We start from the raw sequence: 19,228 nt of genomic DNA, 5'->3' as shown, positions 1-19,228 counted from the left end.
AAGAAACTGTTTTAGTCAATGGGTTAGCAGAGTAAAGCCAGGCAGGAAATTTGAACAGAGATATATATAGAGAGAGTAGGTGGAATCAAAGAGATGCCATGTAGCTGCCTAAGGAGACAGATGCCATGTAGCTTCCCAAGAAGCAAGAGGTAACAAACCACAAGCCTCTTGGTAAAATATAAAATAATACAAATGGGTTAATTTTTTAAAAATATTTATTTATTTATTATATGTTCTGTCTGCGTGTGTGCCTACAGGCCAGAAGAGGGCACCAGACCTCATTACAGATGGTTGTGAGCCACCATGTGGTTGCTGGGAATTGAACTCAGGACCTTTGGAAGAGCAGGCAATGCTCTTAACCACTGAGCCATCTCTCCAGCCCCCACAAATGGGTTAATTTAAAATGTAAGGACTAGCTAGAAATATGTCTAAGCTGTTTGCCAAATGGTGTTATAATTAATATAATTTCGGTGTGATTATTTGGAATCAGGGTGGCTGGGAAATGAACAGTCTCCTACTACAGAGATCCACCTGCCTCTGCCTCCCAAGTGCTGGGATTAATGATGTGCACTACCACTGCCCAGCAAAACATTGACATTTTTGACATTCATTGCTCATTTCTGAGTATATGAATACTCTGGATATGCCCCATTAGAATGGCTATCCAAAAGTGCTTTTCTGGTTGTGGTTAGTATGGAAGGTTTAACATTTTTTCCGTTTTCATAAGTGTGTGTGTGTGTGTGTGTGTGTGTGAGAGAGAGAGAGAGAGAGAGAGAGAGAGAGAGAGAGAGAGAGAAGTGTATTCATATTTATGTGGGCACATGTGGGTGTGCATGCAGAGGCCTGATGTTGATGTCAGCAGTTATTTTCCATCTCTTTCCTATTCACTGAAGCAGGGTCTCTCACTCTAACCTAGAGCTCGCTGATAAGGCCAATTTTGTTAACCAGTTTGCTCTGAGGATTCCCTGTGTCCATCTGCTGGAACTATAGGTAGGCTGACATGCACACCTGGCATTTAGGTGGGTTCTAGGAGTCTGAATATTGGTTATTAAGACTTGTGCAGTGAGTTCTTCACTTTCTGAGCCTCCTCAGCTATAGAAGCAGATCCCCCCCCCGCCGCCCGTAGGACAGAGTCTCATTGTGTAGCTCTGGATATCCTTAGAATTCATTATGTAGACCAGGCTGACTCAGACTCACAGAGAACCCAGAGATCTGCCTGCCTCTATCTCCCAAGTTCTGAAATTAATGACATGCACCTCTATACTCTGATAGAATTAGATTTTGGAAGAAGGGAAGGAGGTAGATTGGTTGGAGGTGGTATATTGACACCTTTACTATGAATTGCATTGCAAAAGTAATTGCTGTAACTGCTTTGAGTGTTGCCGTGATATGGAAAACCTAAAGGCTCACCCTGGCTATTCTGTGGAGGTTAAAAAGAGGGGGCATGCTAATGGATGCTGTAATACTAAGTCCAAATGCAGATGGTGGAGTGCCATAATCGTATAAGGTTTTATCTTCTGGGGAGGTTGTGGATGTAGTTTTGTGGTTCTACTGAAGTTTGCGTTTTGCAGTATTTTTTTTTCTTGGATTTTCTTAGTAGCTATGTGACTATGGAAACAGGTGAGTTTGAAATGGGAATAATTGCAGTTATTGCTAATGTTTGGGTTTTTATTGGTGGTGGATTGAAAAAAATAGACCCCATAGGCTCATAGGGAATAGCACTATTAGCTGTTGTGGCACTGTTGGAGGGTGTGTGTCTTAGTTTTTTTCTGATGCCTTGGGATCCAGATGCAGAACTCTAAGCTCCCTCTCAACCACCGTATATGCCTGAGTGCCGCCATGCTTCCCACCATTATGACAATAGAAACCTAGCCAGGCGGTGGTGGCACATGCCTTTAATTCCACAACTCAGGAGGCAGAGGCAGGCAGATCTCTGTGAGTTCAAGGCTAGCCTGGTCTACAAGAGCTAGTTCCAGGACAAGCTCCAAAGCCACAGAGAAATCCTGTCTCGGAAAAAAAAGACACTAGAAGCCTAACTCAGACAGTGGTGGTTTGTTTTGTCTTTTGAAGGATTCTATTGAAGTGCTGACAGTGACTTTGGGAAGGGTCCTGATGCAGAATAACATATCCACTGGCGAGGATGAGAGTCATGTTCACTGCCTGGGCCTCATTTATGCTGATTCAGAACCACAAAGTGAAAATGCACACAGATAGATACTTTAGTTTTGCCCACAGGTCAGGTGTACCCAGAATCCCCAAACTGTAAAGATTCATGTGACCCCAGTGAATTATATAAGAATCACAAATCATGTGCTGACCAAATTGTATGGGTCCTGGTTAGGCTGATGGCTCCTAGGAGAGCACTGAGCTATAGCCAGGCCTGGAGACAGACTTGTCTGTGCACTGTGTCAAGGACACAAACAGATCACACCATTTTCACTTGTGGCAGAAGCTCTTGGAAACAAGCCTGCTTTAGCCTGTAGAAAGGAGGTGGCTGAAGAATCCGACTTTTCACCACTGTTACTGATGAACATGAATGTAGATGCTGGCCAGAGTTTATTTGTGCAAGAAATGACTTTAATTGTAATATAATTTAGTCTAAAGTGTTGTTTTTTGAGCCAGGGTCTTTATAGGTAGCCTTGGCTGTCCTGGAACTCACTGTGTAGACCAGGCTAGCTTTGAACTCACAGATACTTGCCTGCCTCTGCCTCCAGAGTGCTGGGTTTAAGGTGTATGTCACCATGCCTGGCAAAGGCTGTTATTTTTATATCATGAAATTTCTCACAGGCTACTCTGCCCAAGATACACTCAGTATAGTTATTCTGTCCAAAGAGAACAAGTTAGCCTGGTATGACTTTTTTTTTTAAAAAAAAAAAATACCTCCCTGGGCAGTGGTAACACACACCTTTAATACCAGTACTCAGAAGAAAGAAGCAGGTGGATCTCTGTAAGTTCAAGGCCAGCCTAGTTTACAGAGTGAGTTTCAGGATAGCCAGAACTATACAGAGAAACACTGTCTTGAAAAACAAAAACAAGAAAGTGTGGAAAGGACTAGAATGTTAACATATGTCTTTGTTAGGGTTTCTGTTGCTGTGAAGAGACAACATGACCACAGCAACTCCTATAAAGGAAACATTTAATTGAGATGGCGACTTACAGTTCAGAGGTTTCGTCTGTTATGATTGTGGCAGGACATGGGAGCATGCAGGCAGACATGGTGCTAGCTACATCTTGATCAGAGGGCATCAGGAAGTAGTCTGTGACACTAGGAGTAGCTTGAGCATAGGAGAACTCAAAGCCCACCCCCACAGTGATACACTTTCTCAAACAAGGCCACAGCTACTTCAGCAAGGCCACGCCTCCTAATAGTACTACTACCTTTGGGGACCATTTTCTTTCAAACCACCACATTCTGCATCCACATGGGAACCAGTTACATTCAAATTACCATAGCGTAGATGTTTATACATAGAAATCACTTAAAAGTTGGCCATCATTACCACTGTAAAGCTTTCAGGCTAGGTATTGTGGCTCAGATCTGTAATTTCAGCACTCTGGAGACAGGATTGTTACAAATTCAAGGTCATCATAGGCTACATAGCAAATTCAGGCAAGGCAGGACTGCAGTCACAATGAGATCCTATTTCAAAGCAAGGACAAAAACACCAAACATCATGGACACTTGTTAGTTTAGAGACTTCCTGTTATGTAGATCGATATGTAACATGCTGTACCCATCATGGTCATTGAATATACATTCACCTGAACTTGTGATAGAGCTTTTTAGAAAAAGGAATGGGGCTTGGGTGGGGCAGTTGTCTGTCATGTACAAACTCCTGGGTTCAATCTCAGAACCACACACGAAGATAAACACAAATCAACAGCAGAACTTAAATACAGAGGCAAAAACTGAATATGACTGATATCATTGAGTTTGGGTTAGCCTTGTAGCAAAAGAAGGCATAGTTCTATTTACAAAGGAACTCCAAGGAGAAAGTGTACATGCACACATAGAAGCACACACAGGCACATAGGCTTGTGTGCAGGAAGGTGGCATAGATACTTTAGCAGTATGCCAAAGGGAAAAGTTCTCTGAACAATCTGAGATTTGTCTTTAGGAACAGAACAGTCTTTTGTCCAAGAGCATTTTCTTATCACTCAGTGACACTGTCATTAGTCTCTTCACCTTCAGTAGGGAGACATGATCAAAGACCTCCAAATGTTCCCAAGACTCTTCACTACCGATCTTTACTTGTTTAAGACAAGTTATTCTGTGAACTCTTCCACTTAAAATGTCTGTTTTTGCATGCTAGACTATACTCTCACTCTAATATGAACACCATATATTTAAATAGTTTCAGCCATGCAAGTGTTTGTTACAATATGCAAGAGCTAAAATGTAGCTCAGTGGTCAGCATGCTTGTGTGATATTTGGCAGGCTTTAGGCTCAGTCCCCAGCCCTTAGACACAAGAGATGTTTGCCGAGCACATGAAAGTATAGTTAAAGCAGTGAGAGTTCTTGCGATTTCTCTTCCCCAGGCTCTGTCAGAATTCTCCCAAATACTGTCCACATGCTGTTCTATACACCGTTGCCCTTTTCAGATTGTTTCTTGGTGCGCAAACATTTCCCCACTGTGTTATGAGCTCCTGGAAAGCTCTATCTAGATTTTTTTTTTATCTTTGTGTCTTCTGTAACACATCGATTTATACAAAATTAATTACACTTAAATGTGCTAAGTAAATAAAATAGTATTTAATATGTTAATATTGAATATAACAAATATAATCTCTTCTCTCACTGGACAGTGGTGGTGGCGGTGGCGCATGCCTTTAACCCCAGCACTCAAGAGGCACAGGCAGGAGGATCTCTGTGAGTCCGAAGCTAGCCTACTCTTCAGAGTGAGTCAGTGACATCCAGGTCTATATAGAGAAACCCTGCTTCCAAGGGAAAAAAAACCTATTCTCTTCTTGATTTTTACTATTACTAAAACTTTGTTAATCAAGTGTGCCACCTTTTCATTATTCTGTCTCCAAATGGGTAAGTTTTAACAGGCCTCTCTTTTACTCCATTTTTTCCTTTTCCTTTTTTCCTATTCTTTTTCTTTTTTGAAATTTTATCTTTTTACTATGAAATATACTCTCTCTGCTTTTTATTGCTCCTGCTTCTTGCTCCTTCTTAAAATTTCTAATGTTTCTTACAACCTGGTTTCTTCTGTTACCTGCTTTTTCTGTCTTTGTCCTTCTCCTTGGCTCTTCCACCTCCTGCCCTTAAGGTTCAGGGCAGGATCAGGTGGGGTGGAGCCCAGCCTAGACAGGGGTGGAGCTACTTGTTCGGAGCCTGGCTGAGAAGGGCCTGGACTGGAGAGTTGCTGGTACTGAAGTCCTTATGGACCTCCCACTGGAGACTGGCCGTCTGGAAGGCGGATGGGGCCCTGTAAGGTCAAACCTGGTCGTCCTCCCCCTCTTTCCGCTCATTTCTTCCAGTCTGTTCCATGTCTTTTTCATAGTGGCTCTCTCCATACTAACAACCTTTTCCCTCGTCATTATTTCCTCCTTGTCTCTCTTTAACTTTGTCAGTCAGCTTCAGTTAGCATTCTCTTCCGGCCATCTGTTTGTCTTCCCTTAGACGTTAGCCTTTCCTCTCTCTCTGTCATCTTGTTCTTGTAGTTTTCTCAACTTTGCTTTCACAGTCAGTCACTTCTCGTTCATTGCTCTGTTTCCTTTAAAATTTTACTGTTTTATAAGGAGCAACAAGGTCCTGCCTTCCCCACAGGTCTGCTCAGATTTCACTCGTTCCCAGACCTGAAGTGGATTTGAGGGTCTGTGCTGAAGAGAGATGGTTAATAAACACTGGAACGGAAGTCAGGTTGAACATTAAATGTAGGATATTGACCTCTCTCTCTCTCTCTCTCTCTCGTTTAGATTTTTCCTGCAATACAGTGGATACAGTTTGTCACAGCTACTCTGAGGTATGTTTTTTGAGTCTCATATCACATGACTTGAAATTCCATTGGCAGACTAGAGAGCAGTGCAGCTTTCTATGTCTAGCTCCTGAGGGTTCCATTTGACTTTTTAGTTAGAAATTCTTTCCTATGTTGATATTTTCTCACTGGTCCAGGGGCTGGGAAGATGGCTTAGTAGATAAAGTTCTTGTTTCCTAAGCATGAGAAGCTGAGTTGGAATCCCCAGCACTCTCATGAAAAGCCAGCTGTTGTAACCTTCCTGTTGTCTCAGACTTGAGAGACAGAGGCAGAAGATCTTGGGGAGCTGCTGGCTAGCTAGTCCAGCAGAATCTGGGAGCTCCAGGCTCAGTGAGAAAGCATGTCTCAGAAAATAAGGTGGAGAGTGATAGAGGAAGACACTGACATTGACCTCTGGCCTCCCTCCTCTGGTGGGTCACCACACCTACCCCTCTTCCCAGTGGAAGCAAGAATTCGAGTAACAAGAAAGAGGGAGGCACTCATCTGAAATGAGTGGGCAGCCTGTCAGCAGGACTGGTGCAGACCAGCATCAGCACACACCTCAGCACTGCATGTGTTAAATGCTGGGAGGAAAGTGAACATGGCTGCTCGCATCTAATCCCAGCACTTAGGGAACTGAGGCAGTAGGCTCACTGTGAGTTTGAGGCCAGCCTGGTGTACAGAGTGGGTTCCAGGCCATCAGAGGCTACATACATAGTGAGAGAAATTGGAATGATAATGAAAAGATTGGCATGCCTCTAGACAAGAAGGGCATGAAAATTCATGAAATACTCTAAATTTAAAAATATGTGTGATATATTTTATATCAGTTATGCAAATAAATAATAAAACCATTGTCTTATCACTGTATTGTAATAGCCAATTGTCTGTGTCTCTCAGTGTTATAGGTTCAAGTTCGCTTATCACGTATGCTGTGTCCCAGAACCCACAGATGTCTGCAGAGGTGAGAGTGTCATTCCATTAAGTTTGAACTGCTGGTGATTTAACCTCTAAAGTAAGTGCCAGGAAAGCACCAACTGTGCACACAGGAGAATTCTATGATTTACTAATACGTTCCTAATTGTAATAGATGGGCAGTCCTCTGGGCAGGACTGCAAGCTGTAATCTTCAGTTTCTAGAGGTTAGCTATTAAGTGTGACCCTCTTGTACTGTGAATTGTTAAGGTTAAGGAAGCTGCTGTCTGAAGCCTGGGGCCTGTCTTGATGCTAAGTGTGGTAAGGCCCTCCCTCCAGGCGAGCAGCTTTATTTCTCTTTTCCTTTTTTATGGTTCTTTTTTTTTTCTTTTCTTATTTTTTTTCAAGATAGGGTCTCACTATATAGTCCTACATGTCCTGGAACTCACTCTATAAACCAGGCTGTCCTCAAACTCAGAGAACCACCTGCCTCTGCCTCCCCAGTGTGTACCACCACAGCCAGGTTAGGTGAGCTTTCTGATCATGACTTGTGAGATCCCTGGGGTGGCCAAGAGGCAGTTCCAAGTTTTGTCTGCTTGAAACATACCTGTTTGCTGGTCCCATCCTCCTCAGCAATTATAGTTTCATCTTGAAAAAAAATACATCCATTATAAAAATAATCACACCAAAATGTTCAAGTTTAAGACCTTCCTGTTGGGCACAGTGAGACTCCATCTTAGAATAAGACACATACATGCCCACATGTGCGCTGGTGCCCCCCCCCCTCACCTGCACTCATGAAGTGCTAGCAAGAGTGGTCTACTTACCATCTCAGTAAAGACTTTAAAAGACAGGGAGAAATTATTGCTATAATCAGACAGAATGGCTCAGAATTAGCCACAGTGTGGTTTAATGTGTATGCTGGAGAGCTGTTGGATCTGGAGAAGTATGAAGATTGTGGTTTGGCACATTTCACATTTGAGGAAACTGCAGAGGCCCAAGATTAAGTTACACACCAAGTAGCAGAGCCAGGCTTTTCAGAAGACCAAGTCTCTCTGAAGTAAGCAAATACAATATTTATTATAGTCTAGGTATATTCTCTCAGTGCTTTAAACCCTAAATATTTCTTTGACAATCTTGTTATGAATCCCAGGTAGTCCTGCTGTAGTCCAGGTAGCTTCAAATTCTTGGTTCTCTGCCTCTATCTGCTGAGCACCATGGTCACCAGCCTGTTCTGCCATACCTGGTTAATATATTTTTCAGATTTTAAGTCAGCTTGTTAAGTTCCACGGGGAAATCTGTAGAGAATAAGATGCATTTAATTTATACATCCATTTAGAGAGAACTGCCATTTTATAGTATCTTACATTCATGATTACTACACATTTCTTAGATTTTCTTGGTTAATCTCAATAAACATATTTCTTCTGTAGAATAATCAGAAAAGAACTGGGTGTGGTGGTGCACGCCTTTAATCCCCACACTCAGGAGGCAGAGGCAGGTGGAAGCCAGCCTGGTCTACAGAGTGAGACCCTGTCTTAAGAATTAACTAAATAATAAAATAGAGTGGTTAAAAAAAAAACTAATTGGGAACATGGGGGCACAAAGATACCAAAACATAAGCAATCAGGGACTCAGTGAATAAGAGCAAATGCAAGAATGAAGCCCTGAGTTCAGATCCTAGCACTCAGGTAAAGGGTGTGCTTAGCCATGTGCACAATGCTGTGTAGGTGGAGACAAGAGGACCACTGGAGTTGCTGACTACCAGTCTCTCATGGATTCAGTGGAAGACCTTGTCTCAGAGGAACAACATGGAGAGTGGTAGAGCAGCCCTCCTCTTCTGTCTTCATGTCTATGTGCAGGAGCACATGTAATACATGCCACACTCACACAGATATGTACAAAACCAAGAAAATATGGAGACTTCATCAGTACAGTCAGAAGGCGGAAGAAAGCACATCTATCATACTGGATTTCTCTCACCTTTAAGTCCTCAACTACATGTGTAAACATGTAGCTCATGACATCATTATCTAACTTTAGAATATGTCAGCTGTGCATCGATAGTGCTTTTGTTACAGCTCTACTGTAAACTTTTCATCTCTCCATTCTAACTTTGGCCCCGATGGCTGAGGAAGGAGTGAGTGTCCCTCTGAGTGAGAGTGCTGAGCTATTCACAAGCTCTCTTACTCCAGGACTTTGAAGAAGATCTGGTTAGAGATCCCTTCCTGTTGGGAATCTTCCTTTACATTATCAATAATCAAACAGTTGCAGAGGCCCTGGCAGAATGACACCAATTTTCAACTCAAAGCATAAAATGTAAAGGTAACTTATATGTTTTTTTTTCTAGCTACATCACTTACTGAATTAAGATTTTGTGATTTTTGACAGATAAAACCACTCTTTTATCTGAGCTTTTCTGACCTGCTCCTGGGAATTTGCTGGCTTATAAAAGCACTTCTCTATGGAACTTCAGCACCCCACAAAGACAGCATCTGCTATAACCTACAAACAGTCGAGGAGGTGAGCATTCTTAGACTCCACCAACGCTGTGCAAGGATGGTGGATTCAGATAAGTACCATTCCAATCAGAGATGATCTATTATGGAAATACAGACACAGCATCCACTGTTACACTTTGATATGTAGCACAAATAATAAAAACACAGAGAAAGATGATTGGGGTTCAACCCAAAGATCAGAAAAGGCAAAGCAGCCAAGTCAAGGAGAGGTAGATAGCTCCTACCTCTAAGAAGTGCTCTAACTGAAAAGAGAGCGAGTTTCTGCCTCATTCTGCCTTATATTCCTCTCTAGTGCTGGAATTAAAGGCATGTGACTCCCTAGTACTGGGATTAAAGGTGTGAGTCACCACCACCTGGATCTGTTTCTGCATTGATCTTGTATAGCTCAGATTAGCTTTGAAATCACAGAGATCCATCTGCCTCTGTCTCTCAAATCCTGTGATTAAATGTGTGTGCCACCACTGCCTGGCCTCTAGTGCCTTAGTTTTATGTCTGGTCTTCAGGCAAGCTTTATTTATAAAACATAAATAAAATATCACCATATTTCCACTTTTTCTCTAAAATAAAAAGGCTATAACTAATATAAGAAAAACTATATACAGTAAGTACAATAATTGTATACAATATATACAGGCAATGAATACATTAACAATGGCATTTGACAAATTTAGAGAAAATACTCCATATCTATTCTATCTTGGTGAGTACAAAATCTTGTACCTAATTTACTTTGTATCATAACTTGAACTACCATCCAAAATTATCTATTGATATCTCTCAATTTTATATACTTTATATTTCTTTAGTGAATTTCTTTTCTGAGACTCGTAAACAATTAAAACTATAACTATACTAACAATTAAACTATACTAACAATTAAAACTAAAAACTCCCTCAGAGACCCAAGAAGGAAATAATATTAACTGAGTAAGCAGGAAGTGTAAGGAAGTGACTTCCAAAAAATGTGAGATATGATAGAAACATCTGGCTGCCTGGATAGTCACCCAGTGTTCCTCTGCAATGTTGGGGCATCCATCTTCGGCTTACAGATCTAAAATATCTGACAGACTTTTCTATGAAGCAGGGTTTTTGAAGGACCAGCTTGTCTGGGCAAGGTTTGGCAGTCACTCTCTTTTGTGTTCTGCTTGTCCCATTAGGACAGCATACTGTCAACAATTCAGGAAAGGACATTTTCTTGCCCAGTGGCTTACTTTTGCCACAAAGAAAGTAGATTCCATGTGGAGTTTCTTCGATGTCCATCATCTTCTCTGAAGTAGATTGGTGCTGCCAGGAGCAGACATGTCTCATTGTCTTAAAAAAAGAAAAAATAATCAATGTTATTAAAATATCTTAAATGCCATATTCTGTAGATCTGTGAAGTGCTTGAAGATGACCTGTCTATTCAATATATATCTTCGTTTGACCTTGAAAGCATACTTAATATGACTACAAGTTTGATTGTAACAGGTGACTAATTACTAACCTACATTTCTTATTATCCTAAATAGTTGGTAATAATAACTTCCAAGGACTAGAAAATTGCATTACATTGTTAAATGAGCTGTATAGGTACAATACCTTGAATTAGAAACATATGTGCAGTCTGTTTTAACAAAATTAATTTCAAATTTCTATCAATATACAAAATTAGTATACAGTATATCAAGTTCAATCCAATATAAAATATTTAAAACTAGTAGTTGCTTTCTAAAAGTAGATTCAATAATCCATCTTTTTATCTTATCTATATTACCCATTTTTTCTTTTCAAAGTAGATTCTACCCTTTTATTCTATCATATCTGTATCCTGTTTTTCTTTTCAAAACAAGAACTCTGCATCTAATCTTCTTTGTTCAAATTTCCTCCTGATAATAAACAATAATAACAATAACAACTGGTAACCAACCCTCCTAAACAATGACAAATATTCATAACCCAATGAATGACCAAAAACCACCCACCCCACCTCTTGAGAATATGGGTGCCATATTCTTAAATTTACTTCCTGCTGTCTAGGAATGACAGCATCTTTAGGGGATCCTGAAAATTTTTGGTTAATTGTAAAATTCTAAGAGTGGTAACTTTATTGTTTGTTTTCCAGTCTCTGCATAATGGGAAAGTTCAGGGTTTGCCTAGTCCTGGCTAGAGTAGTTAATCTGGATCATCTTAGCTACCCACCTTGAAATTGTTCTTACCAGTTTGTATTCCAAAAGCTGATCTTTAGGTGGTGTTTTTCATGTTAGTGGTGTTAACATACTCCTAGAGGAGTCAAAGGTCATGGTTAGGCATGCTCATGGTTCACTGTAGAAAACTGATAGAGACTGAAACCCAAAATAATCATGTACAGGAAGGTAGATGAAATCTTTTTCTAGAATTAGGTAGTATTCTTTATGACCATTAATGTCATAAGAAATATATATATATGTACATATAATCTTATATAATATATATATGTATATATAATCTTATACCTTAAGAAAAGCTGTTAAAGAGTCAATATAAAACCAAAGGATTATGAGATTAGTAGCAATAAAATAGTTCTTAAAATTTTGGTTTTGGGGGCTGGAGAGATGGCTTAAGAGGTTAAGAGCTCTGACTGCTCTTCCAGAGGTCCTGAGTTCAATTCCCAGCAACCACATGGTGGCTCACAGCCATCTATAATGAGATCTGGTGCCCTCTTCTGGCATGCAAGCATACATGGAAGGATTGTTGTATACATAATAAATAAATAAATAAATCTTTAAAAATAATTTGGTTTTCTTCTGTCCCATATCAGGTGGCTCTTCTGATATGAGATAGAGATTTTGGATTTCACTTTAATAAGCATACTTGGTTTTAGAGAAGGAGAGAGCCACACTCCAACTCCAAAGCCAGCTTTAATCTTTAACTAGACTGGGACTACAAAAAGACCATTTGTATTATATGTCTGTAGAGAACAGCAGAAACAAACATTTGGGAAGATTTACAAAGTTTTCTCCTGTTGATAATGTGATATACCAATAGGCCAATTTACTCTTTTTCTTGAAACATTTTTTTTTCTCTATGATTTGTCCCTTTTCTTCAGATGTCTGATTTGTCCAGTAGTCTTCAGATTCCTTAGCTGGATACCTTTATTCTCCTGAAAAGACAGAAACAAAACCCTTCCCCAACCCTAACTTTGGGGAGATTCTCTTTCAGCAAGTTATATCTAATAAAATGAAAACCATTTGTTAGTTTTATAGGATAGTACAGATTAAAAGGCCAAGATGTTTGATGAACTATTGTTCAAATCAAATGCTTATGTTTGGTGGTATCCATAACTTTTTTTCTCCTATAGAAACTAAAATAAAACCCCTTCGCCAACATACACATGTCCTGGTTTCCATTCTGAAGTCAATACATCTTTCTAGTTTATTGGATGACTTAATTCCGTAGTTTTAACTACTATCCAATGTCTCTCCACAGCTATTGTTCCTTTCTCATTAGCAGTTAGAAAATTCAAAGGTAAAAAAGCATTATGCAATCCATTTCTGGGGTCTTTATCATCCCTTTCTGTTTGACATATCCTTTAGAGTTTGATTTGGTCTTTCTAAAACTGCCTACCCTGTAGCATTGTGTGCTATAGCTGTAATATGCTTTATATTATAATGAGAAAAAACGGTTTCATTTTCTTAAAGACATATGCTGGAGCATTGTCTGTCTTTATTTGTGCAGGTATACTCATGATGACCATAACTTCTAGCAAATATGTGATTACCGAATCAGTCTTTTCCAAACTCAAAGCAGTTGCCCATTGAAAACCTAAATTGGTATCAATGGTGTAGTGTACATATTTTAGTTTTCCAAATTCTACAAAATGGAATGCATCCATCTGTCAGATTTTATTTCTCTGAATACCCATTGGGTTACTTCCTGCAGGTTGTGGCGTTTTGTTGTATAAAGAACAAGTAGGACATTTCATTATAATTTCCTTGTCTTGTTGCCATGTGATGGAGAAGTCTTTTTTTTAAAAAAAAAAAAAAAAACCTTTGCTATTGACATGATGTTTTTATGAAATTCTGAAGCCTTCAGCACATTTCCAATCAATAATTGATTAATTTCTGCATTACCTTGTGCTAGAGGACCTAGCAGACCTATATGGGATTGGATGTGTGTTTCATATATGGGTTGATGCCTATTCCTGATTATATCTTGTACCTGAATGAATAATGAAGTACAATTCTGGTATAAAATCAGCAGTCTCAATATGATAAACAACTCTTTCTTCATAACTATGTTGAGAGATTCTTTAAAATCCCTTAGTACCATGAGAATAGCATATAATTCTGACTTTTGGATAGAATCATAAGGGCCTTTTCCTACTTTACTTATATTTTCTGATTTATAATCTGCCTTTCCTGATTTATTTGCATTAGTATAGAATGTAGGGTCTCCGGTTATTGGTGTGTCCTGTAAAATGTGAGAAAGGGTCCAATTAGTTCTCTTAATAAGTCAATTTCTCTCGCTTTTGATATAGTTGTTGTCAGTGTCTCCCAAAAAGTTACTACAAACTCTCTGACAGTGTTCACTTTCTTCCCATAATTTGTCAATTTCATCACTAGTAAAAGGTACTATAATTTCTGCTAGGTCTATTCCTGCTAATTGACAAAGTCTCAATTTTCCTTTTATATTTAACTCAGAGACATTTCCCACATATGTTTATAAGTTTCACTTGGTATATGTGGTAAAAGGATCCTTCTAAGATAATATCTTTCCTCTGCATTAAAATTCATATACGAGAACATTTGGAGGCTAATATGACCAGAATGCAGTTAAGATTCAGTTTCACATGATCCACATGTGCCTTCTGTAATTTCTCTTCAATCAAAATCAGTTCTCTCTCTGAACTTCAGGTGATAATTTTCTGGGTCTCTTTAAGTCATTGTCACCATCTAAAGTTTTGTTTAAATTAATCAGGTCATCAGGATCTATCCCACTGTAGATGGGAAATGTCTCTTAGCAATGTTTGGAAGTCATTAAGAGTCTGCAGTCGATCTCTCCTAATTTTCACCTTTTCAGGGTCTAACTTTTTGTAAACCTGTTTTTTAGTCTACATATTGAATAGAATCTCTTCTTTGTATTTTTCAAGAGCAATTTGTAATCCCCAGCAATGCAAAATTTTCTTTACTTCTTCAAATATTCTTTCTGTAGTATTTACATTTAAATCAGATATCAAAATGGCATTCATGTAAACTATAGATTCAGGAAATTGCTTACGTATCATTTCAAATGACTGACTTACAAAATATTGGTACAGGGTGGGGCTATTTAACATTCCCTGTGGGAGAATGTCCCATTGATATCATTTAGCAGGCTGAAAATTATTACAAGTAGGCACTGTGAAGGCAAATTTTTGTCTTTTTCTTGTAAAGGTATAGTGGAGAAGCAGTCTTTTAAATCAGTTAATATAAGGGCCATCCTGTAGGCAATAGAGAAGGCAAAGGAATGCCAGACTGCAGAGAGCCCATTGGCTGAATCACCTTATTAACAGCTCTTATATCTGTCATCATTCTCCATTTTCTAGATTTCTTTTTAATACCAAATACAGGATAATTCCAAGGGCTAGTTGATTCTTCAACATGCTGAGCATCTAGTTGCTCCTCCACCAGCTATTTTAAAGCCTACATTTTCTCTATTGTTAAAGGTCATTGCTTAACCCATAGAGGTTTGTCTGTCAACCATTTTTTTAAATTCTTTTTAATACATTTTTGTTGATATTTATTGAGCTCTACATTTTTCTCTGCTCCCCTCCCTACCTCCTTCCCTCTTCAATCTTCCCCCAAGGTTCCCATGCTCCCAATTTACTCAGGAGATCTTGTCTTTTTCTACTTTCTACTTCCCATGTAGATTAGGTCTATGTGAGTCTCTCTTAGTGTCCTCATTGTTGTCTAAATTCTCTGGGATTGTGGTTTGTAGGCTGGATTTCTTTGCTTTATGTTTAAAAACCACCTATGAGTGAGTACATATGATAATTGTCTTTCTGTATCTGGGTTCCCTCACTCAAAATGATGTTTTCTAGCTCCATCCGTTTTCCTGCAAAATTCAAGCTATCGTAATTTTTTTCTGCTGTGTAGTACTCCATTATGTAAATGTTCCACATTTTCCTTATCCATTCTTCGATCGAGGGGCATTTAGGTTGTTTCCAGGTTCTGGCTATGACAGACAAAGCTGCTGTGATGAACATAGTTGAGCACATGTCCTTGTGGCACGATTGAACATCCTTTGGATATATATCCAAAAGTGGTATTACTGGGTCTTGAGGAAGTTTGTTTTCTAATTTCTGAGAAATCTCCACACTGACATCCAAAGGGGTTGTACGAGCTTATATTCCCATCAGCATTGCAGAAGTGTTCCCTTTTCCCCACAACCTCTCCAGCATAAGTTGTCATCAGTGTTTTTGATCTTGGCCATTTTTACAGGTGTAAGATGGAATCTCAGAGTTGTTTTTATTTGCATTTCTCTGATAACTAAGGATGTTGAACATTTCCTTAAGTGTCTTTTAGACATTTTAGATTCCTCTGTTGAGAGTTCTCTGGGATCAATTTCTTGAGTTCTTTGTATATTTTGGAGATCAGATCTCTGTCTGATGTGGGGTTAGTGAAGATATTTTTCCATTCTGTAGGCTGTCATTTTGTCTTGTTGATCATATCCTTTGCTTTATAGAAGATTTTCAGTTTCAGGAGTCCCATTTATTAATTGTATTAATTTATGAATTGTAACTCTGTTGTAGAGTTTGAAGTCGGGGATTGTGATGCCTCCAGAAGTTCTTTTATTGTACAGGATTTTTTTTGGCTATCCTGGCTTTTTTTGCTTTTTCATATGAAGTTGAGTATGAGTTCGAGAGTTTGAAGAATTTTGCTGGGATTTTCATGGGCATTGTGTTGAATCTGTAGATTGCTTTTGGTAAGATTGCCATTTTTACTATGTTAATTTTGTCTACCCAAAGGCATGGGATACCTTTCTAATTTCTGATGTCTTCTTCAATTTCTTTCTTCAAAGACTTAAAGTTCTTGTCATTCAAGTCTTCTACGTGTTTGGTTAGAGTTACTCCAAGAATTTTATGCTATTTGTGGCTATTGTGAAGGGTGTTGATTCTCTGATTTCTTCCCCAGCCCCCCCCCCCCCCTTTTTGAGACAGGGTTTTTGTGTAGTTTAGGAGCCTGTCCTGGAACTAGCTCTTGTAGACCAGGCTGGCCTTGAACTCACAAAGACCTGCCTGCCTCTGCCTTCCTATTGCTAGGATTAAAGGCGTGCACCACCACTGCCCAGCTTTCCCAGCCCTTTTATCATCTGTGTACAGGAGGGCTACTGATTTTTTTTGAGTTAAACTTATATCCTGCTACATTTCTGAAAGTGTTTATGAGTTGTAGAATTTTCTTGATAGAATTTTTGGGATCACTTATGTAAACTATCATATCATCAGCAAACAGTGAGAGTTTGATTTCTTCTTTTCCAATTTGTATTCCCTTGATCTCTCTTTGGTGTCTTATTGCTCTAGCTAGGACCTCAAGAACTATATTGAATAGATATAGAGAGAGTGGACAAACTTGTCTTGATCCTGATTTCAGTGGAATCACTGGGAATTTCTCTCCATTTAGTTTGATGTTGGCTTGCTGTATATTGCCTTAATTATGTTTAGGTATGTTCCTTGTATCCCTGCTCTCTCCAAGACCTTTATCATGAAGGGATGTTGTATTTTGTCAAATGCTTTTTTGGGATTTAATGAAATGATCATGTGGTTTTATTTTTCAGCTTGTTTGTATGGTGGATTATGTTGACAGATTTTCATATATTGAACCATCTCTGCAGTTCTGGGATGAAGTTGACTTGATAATAGTGGATGATGGTTTTGATGTATTCTTGGATTTGCCAGTATTTTATTTAGTATTTTTGCATCAATGTTTATCCTGCGCTTTTCTGTGAAACCTCACTCTCCTGGCACAGGGCGCGTTTCCTGTACCAGGCCATGAGTCTGGATCAATATCCTAGGAGTTGAACAGACACACACACACAGAGAGATCGGATCATTTGCCCAAAGGGTAAATGTCAATCTTTATTCAGCACACGCAGGCTTATATACTTGGAGGCAAGAGGACGAGAGCCCCCTCCCACCTGGGAGTGCGAAGAGGGTGTTGACCGCTTGGTGCCAGTGGCCTGAGCCTCCATGCAGGGGGTATCGAGCTGGGAACCCTGACAGACAGACGGGAGGAGATTTAGAGTGCCTGTGAGGACCTTCTTAGCAGGTGAAATTATCATAGCAATGACAGAAACAAGGCTTTGAACTAAATCCCTGCCAGAATGAGCAGGGGAAGCTAAGCTGGTTAGCGTAAACAATTCTTGCATCCTGTGCTTAGGCCTCAAGGAACAGGGAAGACAGGGCCCTACAAATGTTCATGAGTGAGATTGATCTGTAATTCTCTTTCTTAGTAATGTCTTTCTGTGGTTTGGGTATCAGTGTAATTGAAGCCTCATAAAAAGAGTTTGGCAATGTTCCTTCTGTTTCTATTGTGTGGAATAATTTGAGGAGTATTGGTATTAGTTCTTTTTTGGAAGTCTTGTAGAATTCTGATCTGAAGCCATCTGGTCCTTGGCTTTTTTTTTTGGTTGGGAGACTTTTGATGACTGTTTCTATTTCTTCAGCAGTTATAGGTCTGTTTAATTTGCTTATCTGGTCTTGATTTGATTTTGGTAAGTGATATTTATCCAGAAAGTTGTTCATTTCCTTTAAGTTTTCCAATTTTGTGGAGGACAGGTTTTCAAAACATGAGCTGATGATCCTCTGTATTTCCTCCGTGTCTGTGTCCTTTTCATTTCTGATTTTGTTAATTTGGATATTCTCTCTCTGTCTTTTGATTAATTTGTATAACCATTTGTCTATTTTGTTGATTTTCTTGAAGAACCAATCTTTGTCTCATTGATTCTATATATTGTTTTCTTTGTTTCTATTTTATTGATTTCAGCTTTCAATTTATTTCTTGAGTTTGATTCTTTTTTTTGAGTTTGATTCCTGAGTTTGATTCTTTTTGTTCTAAAGTTTTCAAATGTTCTCTTAATTCACTTGTGTGGGATTTTTCCAGCTTCTTTATGTAGGCACTTAGTGCTATGAACTTTCCTCTTAACACTGCTTTCATTGTGTCCCATAAATTTGGGTATGTTGTGTGGTCATTTTCATTGAATTTTAGGAAGTCTTTAATTTCCCCCTTTATTTCTTCCTTCACCCACTGATGATTCAGGTGATCATTGTTTAATTTCCATGTGTTTGTGGGTTTTCTGGAATTAGTATTGCTGTTGACGTCTAGTTTTAAAGCATGGTGATCTGATAAGGTACATTGAGTTATTCCAACTTTTTTGTATTTGTTGAGGTTTGTTTTGTTACTGAGTATGTGGTCAATTTTTGAGAAGGTTCCATGACGTGCTGAGAAGAAGGTATATTCTTTGCTGTTTGGATGGAATATTCTATAGATGTCTGTTAAATCCATTTGAGTTACAACATCTGTTAGTTCTCTTATTTCTCTGTTTATCTTTTTGTCTGATTGACCTGTCCAGTGGTGAGAGTGGAATATTGAAGTCTCCCACTATTAGTGTGTGGGGTTTAATGTATGATTCAAGCTTTAGAAGTGTTTCTTTGACATATGAGGGTGCCCTTGTATTTGGGGCATAGATGTTTAGTATTGAAATTTCCTCTTGATGTATTTTTCCTGTAACTAATATGAAATTACCTTCTTTGTCTCTTTTGACTGATTTCAGCTTGAAGTCTATTTTGTTAGATATTAGGATAGTTACACCAGCTTGTTTCTTGAGTTCATTTGATTGG

General features: G+C 39.0%; 1 protein-coding gene across 6 annotated transcripts in view; it reads left to right on the top strand.

Moving 5' to 3' along the window:
• The window catches only part of Tmem116 (transmembrane protein 116), a 92,148-nt gene that overhangs the window by 8,852 nt on the left and 64,068 nt on the right, over positions 1-19,228 (top strand). For 3 of the 6 annotated variants that reach the window (XM_085679938.2, XM_048447426.3, XM_048447423.3), the window contains exons 2-5: positions 4,807-4,899; positions 5,923-5,969; positions 6,861-6,924; positions 9,266-9,397. In XM_085679938.2, coding sequence (XP_085536064.1) covers positions 4,825-4,899; positions 5,923-5,969; positions 6,861-6,924; positions 9,266-9,397 — 318 coding nt within the window. In that variant the 5' untranslated portion in view covers positions 4,807-4,824. Of the gene's footprint in view, positions 1-4,806; positions 4,900-5,304; positions 5,435-5,922; positions 5,970-6,860; positions 6,976-9,265; positions 9,398-19,228 lie in introns of those variants that run through there. The other 3 variants (XM_048447424.3, XM_085679951.2, XM_085679959.2) reach the window with 3 other exon arrangements.

Source organism: Myodes glareolus, chromosome 2, assembly GCF_982192425.1.
Source record: "Myodes glareolus chromosome 2, mMyoGla1.1, whole genome shotgun sequence".
Classification (NCBI taxonomy): domain Eukaryota; kingdom Metazoa; phylum Chordata; class Mammalia; order Rodentia; family Cricetidae; genus Myodes; species Myodes glareolus.
Note: the sequence above shows the minus strand (reverse complement) of the source record. Positions and strands in the feature narration are given on the sequence as shown.